The following is an 18,890-nucleotide window of genomic DNA, read 5'->3' as shown; positions in this document are numbered from 1 at the left end:
AGAAAACACACCAGGCTCATGTCAGGCCACTTCTAGGCAATTATTACGTGGTGGCCCAGAAAACCAAACTTTCAAAAGTTAGGCCACCACTGTAAAAATGAATTCGCCTTGAAACATTTTTCGAATAACTCCTCGAGGAATTCCTCGAAATTTTTCGAGAAATTTCTCGAGGAATTTTTCGAGAAATTTCTCGAAAATTTTATCGAAGTAGTGTCGAAAGGACACACTGTTCAAGAGATAACAAAAATCTATCAACTGATAAAAAATGTTTGTCATAATATCTCAGCAAATTTTTGGCACATGTGCCGCTACTTGGGGCACCGGTGCCGCTGCAACGCGGTAATCGTGCCCGGGGGGTCGGGGCACGCATGCGTTTTGCGTGCCGTTGCCGTGCCGTTGCCGTGCTCATGTGTGCCGTTTTTTGAATTTTTTTCTTTGGAATCGGGTGTTTTAATCGATTTACCTATTATCAAACAGTTTATTACATTATAAACTCAATAAAAAGGATAACAACAAAAATTAGAACATTTAAAAGATTAGAAAATTTAAATTTGTAGGGAAGATTCCGAAGAGTGTGGTGATGAGGTTGATGAATTTTGATGAATCTAAGTTTCTTCCTCCTCTTCTCCAGCGTCATTGATCTCGGGCTTGGCTTTGTGTCTCTGACCTGAAAAATAGGAACTAACACTATTTTCAAATATTTTTGAACTTTGTATTTTCAAACAACAATGTTCCGTTTTCACATATTGCCCCCAACTTACATATTACACTTGAAATATTCCTCGTTGCTGGTCGGAAACTAATTTCTCAATCTTCGTTATCTCTCCACTGTCCAACGTATTCCCTTCTCGTCTCCATAACTGAAAAGATTTTCGATATCATTGTCACTTGAACATGTCTCAACTCACCGATTTCCCTTCGGTGCCTTTCCAACTCTTTCCGACTTTCCAACATTTGCTACACCAACTGTCTGAAAACTAAACAGAGATACATTTCATGATTTTCCACCGGAAAAGACGAGAAAACAAATCTAAAAAACCATAAAACGATGAAAATATGAATTTATGAAAATAAAACGCATTTTCGAAACTCAATGAATAGACACGAGATGCGCAGATGGTTCAAGAAGGGGCACGGCACCGGCACGGTAGCGGCACGCCATACGCGCGCTAGGGGCACGGTTGAGGTGTTCCAAGGGCACTTTAAACGCGGCACTGTGCCGTTTTGAAGCAAATCCTGTGCCCCTCTGTGCCCCAGCGTGCCGAAAATTTGCTGAGATCACCATCATTTTATCAGTCGGTACATTATTGACATCTTGCTAAGGAATTGAGATATCTGAGCTTAACGTTTACTGGAGATCAATTCAGGTTCCATCAACCTTCTCCAACTCTTCCGTCCGCCAATCTCTGGTAAACCTAATGGACCGCTTCCTCAGAATGTGCTCCCCGAGATCAAAACCGCAAAAGTCTTGTTTTTGAACTGGAGAAAGAATACTGACACAGAGAAAGCCACTAGCAAGGCTTTGAGAGGTTGTTTAAACACAAAAAGATGTGTTATATGCATTTTTTTTTAGAAGAGGAATGGAAAGAAATGTCTGAAACAGATCGGAATAAGTGGTACAAAAGGGAAGAGGCATTGTTCGAGGAGTCTTTGGTCCAGTTGAGGAAAGGATTCATTCGGACAACTTTACTACGGTAACCTATGCGTTGATAATTCTTGATAACTTTCTGATTATCCTTGATAATATTATGTTCTATGTTCTTCTCTTATTTCGAAATTCTTGTTCGATACCTTCCTATTCTTTTTTTCTGCTATTCTTCGCATGATTACAACCGGCTGAACTTCTTCTGACATTTCTTTATGACCTCCTTTTTTGAATTTTTTAGGTCACCACCTAATTTTTCGGATTTTTTAGATCATGACCTTTTTTATTTTTATTTCTCGGATCTTCTGAGTCATATCCTAATTTTTGGGATTTTCCAAGTCATGACCTACCTAACTTGACGAACCTCATTCTCAGCGCTCTCAGCGCAGCGCTTGTCCTCGTATTCAAGTATATTCCGAAATGAAGTTTTAATAAAAATTGCTAACCTTGAAACCAACAATTTTATATTCGATTCCCTGTTTTCCAGATGAATCTCTTTTCCTTCCACTTCCCCTTTTTCCAAATCTGAATTCTCGATTTAACAAAAAAAAGAAAGAGTACGATGACACACCACCTATGAAGCAGTGTGTGATTAATGGATTTTCCATTTGTCAAATGAAGCAGAACCACCGTATCCCCCCATCCTCGTAAACAAAGAAAACATCATAAAAAGAAAAGCACTTTCGTAATAAAATGACGCCTAAAAGGGAAGCGATTTTTTTGAAGTTTTCGAAGAACCACCTCTATTTTTTTAGCCAACCTATAGTTGGACTGCCCTTTGTTCTCCAGTCTCTTTTTTTCTAGAACTTTCTCAGTAACACGGTTTTGATTTAATCCCATTTCAGAGAGCTCGTAAATTTACTAATTTTAAACTCCCAGCATGCCTGCTGAAAACCTGCTCAAAGAGTTTTTCATGGATTCAGATCCCAATGGCTCACCAACTCAAAATTCAGATGCTGGATGTTTAGGCAAGTTCTCTGAATCTTTAGCTTTAACAAAGTATGACTTTCAGATGCTCCAACCTCCACAACTTCACAGATTTGGGATATCAACCAAAGTTGGACTGGCACACCACTTCCTTCGATTTCTATATTCTCGAGTTCTCCGAACATGAGCAATGCTCTAAACCATTTGATGGCTCAGATGCCTGAACCTCTTCTCACTGTTTCTGGGGAATTTTTCGACCCAATTAGCATTCAACAAAATCATGGGACATCTTCTGGATTCTGGGATTCTAACCAATTCCAAGAGCCAGTTGTTCAAAACTGGGAGGACTTTGGAGATCCAGATTTCTCATATCAGCTGGGCAACGTTCAAAGCGTGGGAGCGTTTGAAGTACCAGATGACGTCACTTCTGACTCTCCGAATTCTGGGAGTATAAACGACAACCTGAGTCTTCTGGATCCAACACCAATGTCAACTGAGCAAGAGTTTCCAGGGAAACAAAATTTATTTTCCGCAAGCACACCGATCTACAAGGAATCCCTTATTTCCAACTCATCTGATCCAGAACCAATGTATTCTGAAGGTCCATTTCCAGTGAGTTCACAGATCCAAGAACCTGAAAATTCGCCAGAAGTGAAAAGACCCAAAAAACGATGTCTTACCCCAATCTATTCCCTCATCCTTGGGCCAACTCCCGACGTCCAAAACATGACGGAACTAGTTAGTTACCGTTCTTTTCGAACCAAATACCATGCTCATATGAAAATCGCACCACCTGTGAAAATCGGAAGTCAGGAGTATGACCAAAGATACAAGGAAGCTTGTAAGAGAGCTGAAAATTCTCCAGTCTATCACGATGAGAAAATTGGTGAGTGTTCATACGGGAAATGCATTTTCGAACTTAAAAGGCTTCAGTTTGTCTGAGCTGCCTGTTCGATCCCACTAGTCCGGAACCTATTCCACAGGAAGTCGTCAATCCAGTTGACGCAGCAATGTGCTACAAGTTATGGCGTGTGAACAACTATTCGTCAATGTGGTGTGCTAGTAAGTTTATTAGGTCTGTCGAAAATCGACGACCGCCGACCGATTGAGCTGACCGAGCTGACCGATCGCTCGTAATTTTTTTACAGTTCAAGAATGGAAAGTGATCGTGAAGAACTTCGATTTTTACAAAGAATGGGCTATTCGAGCGTCGGATCTGTTCACAGAGCATGTGAAGCAAAAAGAACTTGGATATATTGTTGTAAGAGTGAAGCAGAAGGCAAGCAGAAAACGTCTTCAAGCAATTGTGACCGAGGAATGAGACCAAAACTTGTTTATTCGATTTTTAAAAAGTATTTGCTTTGCGTGTTTGCTTATAACTTGATTTCTGTCTGTAATTCTTTTCCAAAGATTTTTTAAATTTTGAATCTGCTGTCTTGAAATAGTGCCACTTTTCTAGAACTTCTTTATGAATAAACTGTTCCACTGCTTTCATCAAAAGTAGGTTATAGGGGAAGACAGAGAATCAGAGAACAAACGTACCCTACCACCTGTAATAGAAGGGCCGCTGCACTGTCAAATTTGGTTTAATTTATCTCGGCTCATATGAGAGATATCAAAATTTTGTCAACTGATAAAATGTTTGTGTATTTTTGATAAACAGTTTATTAGTTGACAACTTTTCAATAACTTTGTAAGGAACCGAGATAATTGAGCTCAAACTTGGCAAGTCTCTTTTTAGCGCACCACCTTGGGCGTCGTGATTAATGTAGCTTGCCTTGTCAAAAAATGTCGAGAAGATGAGACATCGTAACCCAGTCGCATAAAGGGAAGATTCAGGAGGAAAGACCTGTCACAATTAGATTCGCCTCTTTTTCTCGGACCCTCTCGTTTTTCCAAAATCTTGAAATGGACCAATTGTTGCAAAATAGGCTCCGCCCTCATTTTTTAAAATGTTTCTTCAGCTCTTAAATCGAAGAAAACCTTCAAGTCTTCAGAGTTCAACAAATGACTTCTAACAATTTGTTCGATGGGTTTTCTCTTGCTCCGTATATCCCAAACGATCCAAATGCGCTGAATTCAGAGCTGATAACACAATTTCGGTCTATAGCTCAAGATTTCTCGAGAACACAAATCTCAACTGGCTCTCAGCAGCAGGTGAATCCGATTCCATTGCCTTAGCCCAGTAAGTTTTAAGAAAAAACTTCATAATATTGCTGAATCGCATTTCAGATCTCTCCACCCTATCACCAGGACACCTAGCTCCCAGTCTAGACCCTCTTGAGATTCTCAAAAGACTTTCACCAAACAAAATAGTGCCGAAGAAAGAAGAAAAGTACCTTCCTCCAGGAAAACCATCTATGTATCCGCCAACCTCGAAGTTCCCATCCTATTATTGTGAGTTTCCATTCTCTAAACTTTGCTCGACTCTATTTGACTCTTTCAGACAGTTCGAAACACTGGGCCGGACTTTTAGCACCAGCCGAAAAAGCCATGTCGTTCTTGGGGCAACCAGAAAACCAAACTTCCACTGATCTGACTCTATCCCTACATGATCGGATGCTTCCTCCCGATGTTTCACAAAGAAAATGCAAGAGGATATCCCCAAATCTAGTTTTCCAGCTAGAACTAAAGCGAGCTAAACAAAAGGAAGCGATTGTTAGGAACCGGTTGATGCAAGGGGTTCCCCCTGGGACATTTAAGGACGCTTATGACCATTACTAAGACCAGAAATGCGTCAGGATCCTATCCTTAGTAATATTTATGAATAAAATCAAGCTAAATCATACATTCAAATAATTCAGGGAAACTAATGCCACAGCTCAATGTCTTCGATCCCAGAAAAAGCAAACTTATGCCTCGAAGAGTACGAGAGAGGACTTTTACTGCTTTTCAACTGTTCAGCTACTGGCGTCGTATCGAGGGCCCTGAAGGACGAGAATCTAGAAGTGTGTTCTCTGAACTTGGCGGAAATTCCAGTTAGAAATATTTTCAGTAGAAGAATGGAAGCGATTGTCACCGGCTCAGATGGAGCCATGGTTTCTTCGAGAAGAAATGTTGTTCCAGGAGCTCAAGGTTCAGCTTGAGCTTGGTTCAGCTTGAGCTCTAATAAAAGCCCCTTTACTACCACTTTGAGCTCAATCATCTCGGTTCCTATCAGAGCTATCAAAAAGTTATTAACTGATAAAATATTTTTGATATTATGATGAACAATTTATCAGTTGACCAAATTTAGATTTCTCTGATAGGAACCGAGATAAGTAAGCCCAAAGTGCACTAAGGCTTTCACTAAAGCATTTACGGTTGCTATCTCGTACGTTGATTCTTCTCATGTTCCATTTCATTGTTCAAAGGAGCATTCTCTTGTCATGAATACCCAATGAAGTAAATTTTGACTGTGTGGGTGTTTAACCGCTCTTCCCCTAATGGCATCCCATCATTTCTCCAAACCGGGGGTGTTGGCATTTTACTGGATTTGAGAGCAAGAGTCCACCCACTCACCATTCTCCGTTTCTGGGTTCTTGGTTTTAAAAAAAGCTTCTCATCCATTCAATTGTCTTCGTCAACATACATTTGTAATTGTTTTTTTCTTCTGTCATAAACCTCAGCTTCAGGAACCAACAATTAATATTCAGCCAAGCTTTTTTCTTCATTTCGTTTTTTCTTGTCGCATTGCTTTATACATTTTTAGTACCTCTCGAGTTAATAAACCTTTTTTCGGTCACATTTTATTCCATTTTCAATCATATAAATAACTTTTAATCTAGTTTTTTAGCAATTTATTAAAGGGGGACTCCGACCAAAAATTTTTATTGCATTAAAATGTGTTAAAAGTTATCTATTTTCCGAATATTATTGCAAAAAATCTTTTAAAAAATCCGAAATCCCCGAAAAACGGCGTTGAAAAGGAAGAAAATTCAAAAAAAAGGTGCCGCCGGGGGACGAGGATTTTCAGCGAGAAACCTAGGCCACAGCACCTGACAGCCTTTTTTTCAAGTCTCCGACAGTGTTTTTTAACGTTTTTTACCTGTCGGAGATAAAAGCGAAACAAATCCGAAAAAATTGTCCGGTAAGAAAGTCGCGCCGCTCGCGTGGCCTAGGTTTCTCACTGAAAATCCTCGTCCCTCGGCGGCACATTTTTTTGAATTTTCTTCCTTTTCAACGCCGTTTTTCGGGGATTTCGGATTTTTTAAAAATTTTTTCGCAATAATATTCGGAAAATAGATAAATTTTAACACATTTTTATGCAATAAAAAATTTTGGTCGGAATCCCCCTTTAAGTCTAGAGTTGTTACAAAAAAAAGTAAAAATTGATCAAAAAAATCGTTGAGATTGATTTTTTCGCACCTTCTCTTCATATAGTAGTCTTTTCAGGGTTGTTTGTTTTTACGGAACAAGTTGCTAAAATGTCCAACGAATATGTTCCAGTTGTTGTACATCCAGTTCCTGAAGAATTAAAATTTCCTGATCAAATCCATTCGGTTACCCAGCTGGAACCCGTTCCACTAGATGCTGGTCTATCAGAAGCAGCTGGAGGTAAGCAAACTTTGAGCTCAATTATCTCGGTTCCTGTAAAAGATACAAAAAATCTCCTCCGAACTGGTCCCTAATCCCAAATTCTTCAATCAACCAGTCCTGGTCGATCGGCTCAAGACCTCTAACAAACAATTACCTGCCACCAACACTGGCTCCTTGTAAGTTTCTATCACATTTCTCAAATTTGACCTGAAAAGAACTTTCAGATAATTCCTGGGGTCTTCATATGGAACCGAGTACCTGGACGTTGAATTTCCCGATGTACAAAGGTCAAACTTCTTCTGACGGTTCTCCATCTAGCTCCAACGCGTCCTACGAAAGTTGGACAAACGAATTGATAAGACGAGGAGCAGCTAGCAAAACACAGAGAAATGATAAAAGTTAAATGACTTCAATTATCTCGGCTCTTATGAGAGTTATCTGTCAACTGATAAATCATTTATCATTTTATCACTAAAGTTTTATCAGTTGACAAACTTTTGATAGCTTTTAAAAGAACCGAGATAATTGAGCTCTAAAGCACATATAGGGCGGGCTTCTATTGGAGCATTTACTGTAAAAATTGGACAGCCGATATTTTGTCTATTTTCAGAACTGCACTGTGAAAGAAAAAGTATAACAAATGAAGAGATCGGTGCAAGGAGGGTAAGACAGGAACTCAAAAAGCGAAAGGAGAGTAGAAGAAACGAGAAGAGAGCAATTATCAGATGTCGATTGAAGATGAATTGCCCGCCAGCAAAATTTGAAGACGCTGTGGAGCACTTCAAGTCATCTGAATTATATAACGATCCATATCTCAGTGAGTTCGAAAAACTAGAAAGTTGTAGTTCGATTTTTCTAGAAGAGCTAGCTGGTCTTGACCTTTTTTACCCGGAATCCATTGATAAGACAATGCCTCAGCCAATAGAGATACGGGCAAAAACAGCGTTTGATTATTTCAATGCATGGAGAAGAAATCAATCACCGGACAGTACTGGACCCATGCGCAGTTGGTTTTATTAATTCGGACAATGTCATGTAGAAGCCAACGTTCACTTTGAGCTCAATTATCTCGGTTGCCATGAAAGATATAAAAATTGATAAACTGATGAAATGTTAATCTTAACATCAGCAATATTTTATCAGTTAACAGATTTTTGATATCTCTCACTAGAACCGAGATAGTTGAGCTCGAAGTGCAAGTATAGGGGTAATTTCTTCGCTGGCAGTTTCATAGATATTGTCGAAAATTCCGAGAAAAGAGCAAGATTTTTCAGAAAAAGAATGGCTGAAAATGACAGATCAGGAGCGGCAACGATGGTTGGAGAAAGAAGAAGCTGTCTTTGAGGAAATAAAGGTCCAGTTGAGACTTGGCTTTGTTACTATTCTGAAATACGAGCATGAAGAGATGGATGCTATAAAGAAGCTAGAAATAAAGAATCAAGAAGACAAATTCTGGAATATTTTTGCTGAAAATCTCAAGAAGTATCCACGTCATGATCTTGAACCATTCCCGTTTCATATTTATTTTTGATGATTCAGCTGTTTTAGAACTTCACCCAAAATTTGCTAACCGTTTCTTTTTTTTTTTTGAACCTTCGAAAATTCTGCAATAAAGATTTTCTTTTGGTCTTCAAAATAACCTTTGAATACGTCCTTTGATCATAAAGTGGCCCTTCCAGATCCCATTTAAAAAAAGTTTTTTTATTATTTGCCTACACATAAATCAATAAAGGCACACATACACTATCAAAGACAACCAGCATTCGTTCCTCCGTATTTTTTCTTTTAGTATACGTATAGATTTATTTTAAAGATTTCGCAATACATACAGAGACTGTTTGGAATTTTTGTAGTTCGAATTTTGTTGGAGTTATCGCCCGGCTATTTCGGTGCCTCTGGTTCAGACCACAGCATTCAAGAATGTATGATACTGTTGATCTTCTCGAGTTCTACAATTACTTGTTGATCCGGGCAGAAATTCATTTTTCGAACCGAGTCATGTGACTTCAAAAGGATATTGTGTTTTGGGTCCCCATGATCATGCTCTCCAAATTCTGGAAATCTACTCCAAGACTGAGCAATCACATCTACCTTATGCCAAATAGCGAGGGCCTGCGCTTGAACTCAACAACCCAACAGTTCTCTTTCTCTGCCGTCTCTGCTCCTTTCCTCACACTTTGATACTTGTCCTCCTCCTCAGGCAGCTAAATATATGTCTTCTCTTTTGTGCCCATCGCATAACCATTTTTCCCCCATTCTTCTTCAATTTGTTGATTTCCTGTAATTGCAAACGAGTAGAAGCCTTCTATTAGAGGTTTTCCGGTCCTTCCAAAAAGCTAAGCTTACAGAACAATAATGTCAATCATCCGTCCCACCTTGGTTTCTCCGGCGGTCTTCTTCAGCAATTTGCCAAGTGGGTACATGACTCCTCGTAAGTTACAGTATTCCTTAATTTTGCTTGATGTTTAGTTATGTTTTTCAGCATCACCATACGCCAACCTCTTCGAGGGACGCATTGTGGTTCTTGGAGATGATGGACCCTCCGCGTTCTATCAGTACGCGAACCTGAACCTCGAAGCGGACAGGGTCCATGGAGCAGTGGACCGGCTCAACGTGAGTTGTCAGCTACTGTACCCAAAACTTCTGTACTTTTCCAGAGAGCCCAATTGGCTCCGTGGTCACGAGTGTGGAAATCACACCAGTGCATTCCTCCGAGGGGTCCACTGCCCCATCGTCTCCACTCAATTTGGAAAGTCTTCATTTGGACGACGAGCCTGAAAGTCCTCTCTCCTCCACAGAGGGGCTCAACGGGGGCAGCGGCAGCGAGGCCGACGACGAAGGGGAGCCACAAGTGGTTGATGAGCACATGGATTGGGAGGACAACGTGTAAATTTTAATATTTTGACTTTTTGGTATGGATCATTGTCTAGGAAAACTTTTTTCGCCCCAAATGTTCAGCAGTTTCCGAAAATTCTTGTTTTTTCCCTGCTCCTAATTCTGAAGCATATCTCATATAACCATATGTCTGATCACTCAGTTGTGTTTAGATAGTGCCGCGTGTCCTTGATTTACAACCCTTTTTCCTGTATCTGTCACGCCGACAGCTTGTAAAAGTTTGGTAATATGAGAAGCCAGAAAGTGACAAGTACTTTTGAGATCAGGACATCGTAAATATGCGGTTGTAAATCTCGACACAAAGTTAAGTTACTGAGATATGATTAGTCTGATAACGATCATTTTCCTAAAATTTTGATAGCTGTATCCAGAATTGAACATGTCAGGAAGGGACCCTATACTTCCTTTTTGAGCTCAATGATCTCAATTTCTATGAGATTTCTATGATTTCTGTAAGACGTCTATCAAAAATTTGACAACTGATAGAATATTGGCAATAGTTTACATATTTTTGATAGCTCTCATAAAAACCGAGAAAATTGCGCTCAAAGTTGTGCATGACTTACAGTAATTCCTTTTGCACTTTGACCTCAATTATCTTGGATCCTGTAAAAGATATCAAAAAGCTGTGAATTGATAAAATATTGGCAATGTTATGATAAATAATTTATCAATTGACATATTTTTGATAGCTATTATAGGAAATGAGATCATTGAGCTCGAAATCAGATCTAATTTTTGCATTTTACATTTAAAACCCAAAAGAAGCCTTCCCAGTTTAAATCTAATCAAAACAGTCAATTTTTTTTTTGAACTCCCATTATTGCCATTTGTGATTTTTCTTTCTCGTGTTTTTTCATCCTATGCACCTGCTCTTCTGACATTTTCCCATTACAAAAACGACGATGTTTTATTTCCTTTTTCCCTTTTCTCCATGACGTCACCCCCAACACACCCCCCAGAAATGTTCAATTTTTCCTCTTCCTTTTTTGTTCTCCAAATCAATAATATATCAGCCCCAAAGTTTCCATTCCCTGAAAAACCTCCAAAAAATTATAATGGTTACTTTTTATGTTCCAATTCCCCCACTCAAATATCCAACGTGCTCTGGACTACCCTTGCCGCATTTGTTCTACGCATTTTGAGCTCAATTATCTCGGTTATTATAAAAGCTATCAAAATTTTGTAAACTGATAAAGTTTTAGTGATATTATGATAAACAATTTTTCAGTTGAAAATTGTTTGATATCTTTTGAATGAACCGAGATAATTGAGCTCAAAGTCTGATTTATTTTTTAAATTTTTTCCCTTGTTGCCAATAAAGTATATTTTTAAACTTCCAATTAAGAGCATCATTAGACCTCCCAGAAATTTCTGGCTCCTCCCCTTTTGACTCCATCTGCCACCGTGCTCCCTTTCACGACCTAATTAATGACCCTGTCCAAAAATGGGGGAACACGATGACACCCAAAAAATGTGCTACTCATTTGTCAAATAAAAAGGGGATGTGGGGTAGTACTAAAGTGAGAAAATGATAGATGGGAAGAGGAAGACAATGAAAAATGAGATGTGGTTTTTGCGGGAAAAAAAGTTAGAGCTTCTTGATTTTGGGGAAAAAAGGGACCGACATATAATGCTTACCCCATATGTGCACTTTGAGATCAATTATCTGGGTTCCTATGAGATATATAAAAAATGTGTTACCTGATAAAATGTTGATAATTTTATGGCAAGTAATTTATCAGTTGAACAATTCTTGATATCTTTTGAAGGAGCCGAGATAATTGAGCTCAAAGTGCACGTGTAGGATGAGCTTCCTCATATTACAGCAAAGCCGGTATTTGGGAAATGACAAAACCATAATTGTTTAAAAGTTTAAGTACTAGGCATTGATAAGGGGGTGATAATGATATTCAATGACCTCCCACCCTTTTTGAATCAATTATGACGCTGCAAATGTTGGCTTTGCAAACAATAGGCACTCTTTTTTGAATCATAAAAGCCATCTACCAATTTTTATCATAGTTTCAATTTGGAAAAAAATGCTCCACCGTCCAAAGCCTATTCCAATGTGTTTATTTGAAGCCTACTTCGACAAGGATGTTCCAGATCGTAAGTTCTGAAAAGAATCTGCAAAACCTATAATGTAAGGGCTTCCACACTGTCAAGTTTGAGCCCAATTATCTCGATACATGTGAGAAATAGCAAAAAATGTCAATTGGCAAAACACTTCTGATATTATGATAAGCAATTTATCAGTTGACCACATTTTCATATCTTTGACAGGAACAGAGATAAATTGGCTCAAAGTTAAAAGCTAGTAAGCCCTTCTATTACAAGTTTTACAGTATTACAACAGAATTTGAGAATCTCAGAATCCGGATATTCTAAAACAATGCCTTCTATAGTCGTTATTATTGAGGGAGACGGTCCTTCAGCATTCAAGCAGCGTCCGCCATCGGCAGTGATTCGTGAGTATACCAAAATCTTAAGGTTTTCTTTAAGATCCACGAATTTCAATTTCCAGGCCGAGAAATGTTCAAACTCCTGTTGCCGGAGCTTGTGAGGAAATACGCGATTCTGGGGTTATATCCTGGTAAAATAATCAAAAAATAAAACATAAAGCCTGAAAATTCGAGTTTGCAGTGCTCTCAAAAGGATCAGTGAGACTTGCCCTGAGACCAACACCCCGTGGTTCATCACCAACATCATCGGGGTCAATTGTTGCTGGATCCGCTGAACAAAGAATCTTCAAGATGCCAGGGCCTGAAATTCTCCAAGCAGTGTGGCCCCATCTGGTACGCGAGTCTGCCATTTATGGACTGATTCCAGGTAAAAGAACATGATAATTTTTATTTTCATTTTGGGATATTTTCAGTTTTGTCGAACGGAAGTGTCGGATTTGTCCCGCAATCAGTACCGTATGGTTTCAGTTTTGAAGGATTGGCTGCTGAGAAAATCGAAGCTGCTTCTTCTAGACAATCTGAACCTTGCTCAGTGTTGGATTGCATGGCTGGAAATACTGTTAGCTTCAAATAAACTTACTCTTGAAATTCTCAAAAATTCTGCTCTTAAAATTTTGATATGGTGTTTTTGCCCATCTCCTTTCTGACTTTCCCTGTTTTTTATAGTGATGCTTGTGATTTTCCTAATTTTCTTCAAATTGGCTGTGTTTCACACAATGAAATTCATCATGAAAATACCATAAAACTTTAAATACATAGAAGTGCCCTTAACTTTTATGTAACATTGAACATTTAACCAGCTGAACGATCCGTCAACTTCGAGCGCAAATATCTCATTTTCTCTAAAAGTTATCAAAAAGTTCAACTCAACTGATAATTTTTTCTCATATTGTCAGAAGTGTTTTGTCAGTTGGAACATTTTTGATACTTTGCCTAGGAATTGAGATAATTGAGCTCAAATTTGACAATGCGGTGGTCCTCCTATTAAAGGTAAGATTCCCATTGTTCTGATGGTTCGGATATAGTGTTTTTTTACTGATGCTTGTAGTTCTTCAAATTTTCATTCAAATTAAGTTTATGAAAAAAGTCTTATATTTCCTGGAAATTCTAAATTTCCAGCTCTAGTTTGAAAGTTCCTCTTTTATCATCAATAAATATTTTGAATCTCCCTAACACATCTTTCATGTGACCCAATAAGTTCAGTGACTAAATAATTATTGTTTTGAGTCATCTCAGAGACGCATTCAAAGAGATCATCAACTCCTTCCCCCTCATACAGAACGAGAGAGAGAGAGAGAGGGAGAGAGAGAGAGAGAAAGCTCGTGGTCTGTCTTTTTACCTCCTCTCCACTTTCTCTGCACTGTTCTCCTTCCTGCCCTTCTTCCTTCAATTTGTGTCTCCTCTTTCATCACCTCTTTTCCTTTTTAACAAACATATGTACAGTTTTGGCGCCTTAATTTTTGAATTTTAACTTTCAAAAATTCCTTTTAAAACCTTTTTCTTTCATATTCCTTCTGTCTTTAACCACTACCAACTTTTCAGGCAATGTCAATTAAACAATATGTTCTCGAGTTCCTCAACGGAGAGAAAATGATAAAGGCGATGCAGGAGGGTGAGTTTCAAACTTAGAAAAACATTTTAATTAATTTCATGATTTTTCAGGTGAGCCTGAGATGGCGAAACAGCACCAAGCCGCAACCATTGTGAAGTTCCAAAACGGTGGACCGTCCGACTTCAGAAAGGTGAAGCCAAAAGGTGAGTGTTGAGATTTTCCTTCTAAAACGCAACGTTTGTCTGAAAAAACTACAATATACCGTAAAATCTGTATTGATATTGCGCCTCTATTTGAATTGCCCCTCTAATAGACTTGCACCCCTTGCGGGCACTTGAAAAATAGACTTGCAGCCTTTAATTGAATTGCCCCCGTAATACAATTGCATCTCCAGCAGAATTGCGGCTCCGCCGGGAGTACTGTGCAATTTTTAGTCTGTGACACCGTGACGAACAATTGCACAGTTTTTTTCGAATTTCTTTTTTTTAAACTACCTACTTAATTTCTGATTTATTTTTATTTTTCTTTGTTTTTTTAACAATATTTTCCATTTATTGAAGCGAGCAACACGAGCAATGAGTTCTGAAGAAGTCCTCGAAGACGTGGAAAACGTAGAAGACGTGGAAGACGTGGAAAACGTGGAAGACGTGGAAGACGTGGAAAACGTGGAAGACGTGGAAAACGTGGAAGACGTGGAAGACGTTGAAAAAGTTGGTGGAAACTCTAGAAAGAGAAAGCGTGGAGCCCACCCCTTGGATTACAAGCTTACGGTGGTGATTTTGATACTAAACTTGCGGAATGGGTCCGAGAGCAAAGAGAAAAAAAGCTTCGTATTACTCGTATTGGAATCCAGAATCGCGCCAAGTCTATTTCAAATAGTGATATGAAGGTTTGAAAACAGATTACCTACTTGAGATTAAACATTAAATGTTGCAGTTCTCGAATGGATGGCTGGTTTCTTTTTTGAAGCGGCATGGATTTTCGAGTAGACGTGCTACAACAGTCTGTCAAAAACCGCCAGAGTTTTATGTGGAGAAAATAATTGACTTTCTCCTTTATGTGGAACGATTAATTACCATGAATAATTATGACAAAATTTTCGCATGTGATGAGACGGCGGTTTATCTGGATTGTTCGAATAGTTTGACTGTAGCGGATCGAGGATCTAAACAAGTCAGCACACTCAAAAATAACAAGCTAAACGTTTCAATTTCAGGTTTCAGTGAAAACCACGGGACACGAGAAATTGCATGTTACAGTAATGCTGTGCGCTCGATCAGACGGTTTTAAGTGCAAACCTTTTGTACTTCTTCCAAGAAAAAGACCAGTGCAAAGTATTGAGGAAACATTTAGAAAAACTTTGCAGTTGGTTTGGTGTGACAGAACATTTTTCAACGATGAAATCACAAAAACTTTTCTTGAAAAAGTTCTCGGTCACTCAATGTTCGGAAAAAGGTTGTTAGTATGGGACTCTTACCGTTGCCACATCAGTACAGACACTAAAAAAGTATTGAAACAACTGAGACTAGACACTGCGGTGATTCCTGGAGGATGCACAAAATTCTTACAAGTGAGTAGATTTTATTGAAACTTTGCGTGACCCGATTTTTCAGGCTCCAGATGTATATTGGAACGCAATGTTTAAATCTTTCATCAGAAAAGAGTACGAAGATTGGATGGTTCATGGAACGAAATCGTTCACCCCGGCGGGAAATATGCGTGCTCCCAGTATGGAAGTTTATTTGAAATGGATTCAATTGGCGTGGGAAAATATCCCGAAGGAATACATTGTAAGATCATTCAAAGGATGCGGATTAAAAAATGGAAGAAATGGCGAAGATGATGAGGCAATTCATTGTTTCAAGAAAGATGGAGAAATTCCAGAAGGCGTACAGTTATTGAAGACAAGACGAGCAGAACGAGAAATGGAAGAAATTCAGGAGATTTTGGGAGATATTGAAATTGAGGAAGACGATGGAGAAATGAACCATGCCGAGGAAGAAGACAATAACTATGACAGTGACGCCTCAATTTTTTGAATATTTTCCTTTTGTTGTGTTCAATTTGTTACTTTTTTGTTGATTTTCATAATAAAACTTTTTTTTTCAAAATTTTCGTAGTTTGAAAAATAGAATTGCAGCCTCTATTTGAATTGCCCCTCTAATAGAGTTGCACCCCTTGAGGTGACTTGAACAATAGACTTGCATGCAATATCAATACAGATTTTACGGTACTTCTTACTAAGGAAACTTTTCTGTGTGTCTGTGTGGGTGTGTGTCTCGGACATGGTGGGTAAAATTACTGATTTTAATAGAAGCCCACCCTATACGTATACTTTGAGTTCAGTTTTCCAGGTTCCTTTGAGAGATATAAAACATATGTCGACTGGAAAATTCTTTACCATAATATCATCAATTTTTTCCAGTTAACAGATTGTCATTACTTATGAGACGCAAGATAGTTGAGCTCAAAGTGCATGTACAGGGTGGGCTTCTTTTAGAGCTAAAACGGTATGCAACCTTTTCAAGTGCCAAAAAAAAGATTAGTTGGAATGTTTCAGATACAACATCCTTTGCTTCACAATCTACTTCTTCAACTTCATCAAACGTTATTCCAGTTGCTCTCCCAAAACCAGCCGAATCTCAAAAAAGTTATCCTAAAATTTCACAGCCCATTGATCCAAGTACCGTGGAGCTGTTTACGGATTCTGAAGAAGATGGTGACAATTCTTGCTAGACGATTTTTATTAATTCGTCATTTTCAGAAGCCGGTCCGTCAGCAACTTTGGCTCCTACCACGTCATCTTCGTCTTCGCCTCCTTCGTCTTTGTCTCCGCCGGAGAACCTTGCCACGTCGTCGGCACCTGCTCCAGGAGTATAATTGATGATTTTTTATTGTCTTCTGTTTCCCAGTTTCCCATACTTTTTGTGTCCCATCGTTTGCTTTTTCACCCGCTCTTTCTCATTCGCTGCCCCGATTTTCTATATGAAATTTTTCGATATTCTTTTTTTTTTGTTTCCCTAAATGTACATATGAATATTATTTCTAACTATCAGCCGTTAGCGGGACAGGATCGCATTCTTACGCCCACCTTTCTGCGGGTCCAAAAATTAAGCCAATTGTCCGACTTGGCTCACCGGTTACATTTCAATTCAACTTGCTAATGAACCCGTTGGTAATATGACACATTTCGAGAATTTATTTCATTCAGTTAATGTTTTTCCTTGTACAGAAATTGCGCAACTTCCGCGCCTCGCTATGTTTTGTGTGGTTGACGTCAAAAATTGTAAGGGAACGTTGGGAGAGGGAACGAGCGAGAGAGGTTGTGAAAATTTTTCAAAGCCATATGATTTCGAAATAATTCCGCACTCTCTCATAGCTCCCACTATTTCTTTGACTCACACAAAACATAGTGGAAGGCGGAACCCGGCGAATGTCGGGTCTTGAAAATATGTATAACCACATTGGGTCATTGAAAGTTATGATCTCCTTTATTACGAGTATATAATCCAAGTACAAAATTTGTTTACCTGTATAGTATCCGGAGTTGTGAAGAAATCATGAAAATTTTTGTAATTTTTGGAAGTAAGACCCACCGAAAGATGGGCGACAAACTTGGATTGCTGTAATAAAAGTACAAGTTCAGAAAATTTAAGAATCTAGTTTTATTTTTATTTCTAGGTAAGGTTGTTAAGGGGGGTCAGAACTTTGGGATGTAACCTACAGTACTAGTTGATTTTGATTGTTTTTAGGAAACTAGAGCTCGGCTGTCAAGTTTCCGATCACTTTGAAAGTTGCGGAGAATGTGAAACAGATCTAGATTGAAAACTTTGCTTTCACAGAAATTTTCGAAAACTCCCCGTTTTTCAGCTATTTGCCGTTTTCCGAAAGACACCTGTTTTTAGTGTTTTAAGTACAAAAAAGGGCCGTGAACAGGGGTCTTTCAGAGATTGGCCAATAGCTTAAAAACGAGGCATTTTAAAATATTCTGTAATTGCAAAATTTTCAACCAAGGTCTGTTTTATATATTCCCAAATTTTCAAAGTGATTGGAAACTTGACAGCCGAGCTCCAGACTATTGAAAATGGCCAAAATTACCAAAAATCAACTGAAAATATGTATATCTTATTGACCTTTATACCTTTCTTATAGTGAGTCGTTTTGAAGCAGTATTTCATTATTGTTCATCTGTTTCGTGTGGATTTGAATTATGAAACTTTCGTTTTCTCTGAAACTAACTGTAAGAACTTTCCCATTTTCCCTACTATCCTCGCTCGATGCAAACCCCGTTTTTTTTCAAAGTGCTTTATTTCATTTCATAAACGAGTGCAACTTATTGACTAGGGGTGAAAGATTTTAGAACTATCTAAATGTAACGGAGGTCTGAACAAGACTTAATTTTTGGAACAAGACCCACCGTACGGTGGGCAATATTTATGTGAAGAAACCAAGGAACATCTCCGGAAAACTTCAAAATTAAAATTTCGAATATAAAAAATGGGGCATCATGTCGCTGCTGTTCCGGATTATCATTACTAATAACATTCACCAAATTCCGTTTGTTGGTTTGTATGTCGCGTCAATGTTAACCTATTCAAAGTTAACCTATTGAGCTGAAACCCGCTAGGGTTCGCGAACCGGGAACAAACGAACACACACACACCGACAGAATTTGATTATTGTTAATAGCAAAAATACATCTTCTCTCATTCCACTTTCTCCAAATCATATTACTTCGCAATGATTCTGCACTCTCTCATAGTTCACACTATTTCTTTGACTCCCCCCTTTTGCCCACAAAACATAGTGGAAGGCGGAACCCGTTGCTTGTCGGAACCAGTGTGTGACCACCGATTGTCACTCACCGGGAACGGCTTTTTTGGTAATT

At 38.7% G+C, this 18,890-nt stretch overlaps 6 protein-coding genes across 6 annotated transcripts in view; all 6 read left to right on the top strand.

The window, feature by feature from the left end:
- The window catches only part of CBG07819, a gene marked incomplete at both ends in the record, with an annotated part of 3,832 nt that extends 2,134 nt beyond the window's left edge, over positions 1-1,698 (top strand). Inside the window, 2 exons of the mRNA XM_002631816.2 lie at positions 1,368-1,529; positions 1,574-1,698. Coding sequence (XP_002631862.2) covers positions 1,368-1,529; positions 1,574-1,698 — 287 coding nt within the window. The remainder of the gene's footprint in view (positions 1-1,367; positions 1,530-1,573) is intronic.
- Positions 1,699-2,525: 827 nt separating this feature from the next.
- Positions 2,526-5,296, top strand: CBG07817 (the record flags this gene model as incomplete). The annotated part of the gene is made up of 5 exons (XM_045242966.1): positions 2,526-2,607; positions 2,658-3,458; positions 3,506-3,634; positions 4,805-4,969; positions 5,019-5,296. 5 exons carry the CDS (start codon positions 2,526-2,528, stop codon positions 5,294-5,296), a joined length of 1,455 nt encoding a protein of 484 aa, XP_045093584.1.
- Positions 5,297-6,978: 1,682 nt separating this feature from the next.
- Positions 6,979-8,621, top strand: CBG25702 (the record flags this gene model as incomplete). Its single annotated transcript, XM_045242965.1, has 4 exons — positions 6,979-7,108; positions 7,315-7,428; positions 7,701-7,907; positions 8,365-8,621. The coding sequence occupies 4 exons, from the start codon at positions 6,979-6,981 to the stop codon at positions 8,619-8,621; spliced, it is 708 nt and encodes a 235-aa protein (XP_045098712.1).
- An 824-nt stretch (positions 8,622-9,445) lies between these two features.
- Positions 9,446-9,980, top strand: CBG25701 (the record flags this gene model as incomplete). The annotated part of the gene is made up of 2 exons (XM_045242964.1): positions 9,446-9,521; positions 9,748-9,980. The coding sequence occupies 2 exons, from the start codon at positions 9,446-9,448 to the stop codon at positions 9,978-9,980; spliced, it is 309 nt and encodes a 102-aa protein (XP_045098711.1).
- A 2,047-nt stretch (positions 9,981-12,027) lies between these two features.
- Positions 12,028-13,024, top strand: CBG25700 (the record flags this gene model as incomplete). Its single annotated transcript, XM_045242963.1, has 5 exons — positions 12,028-12,097; positions 12,334-12,456; positions 12,513-12,581; positions 12,632-12,817; positions 12,864-13,024. The coding sequence occupies 5 exons, from the start codon at positions 12,028-12,030 to the stop codon at positions 13,022-13,024; spliced, it is 609 nt and encodes a 202-aa protein (XP_045098710.1).
- A 971-nt stretch (positions 13,025-13,995) lies between these two features.
- CBG07810 lies at positions 13,996-16,882 on the top strand (the record flags this gene model as incomplete). The annotated part of the gene is made up of 4 exons (XM_045242961.1): positions 13,996-14,062; positions 14,113-14,205; positions 16,563-16,721; positions 16,767-16,882. The coding sequence occupies 4 exons, from the start codon at positions 13,996-13,998 to the stop codon at positions 16,880-16,882; spliced, it is 435 nt and encodes a 144-aa protein (XP_045093583.1).
- Positions 16,883-18,890: the final 2,008 nt, after the last annotated feature.

The sequence above is a fragment of the Caenorhabditis briggsae genome (assembly GCF_000004555.2).
Source record: "Caenorhabditis briggsae complete genome, chrII, whole genome shotgun sequence".
Taxonomy (NCBI): Eukaryota; Metazoa; Nematoda; class Chromadorea; order Rhabditida; family Rhabditidae; genus Caenorhabditis; species Caenorhabditis briggsae.
The sequence above is the reverse complement of the archived record's forward strand: the minus strand, read 5'-3'. Positions and strand labels throughout refer to the sequence as shown.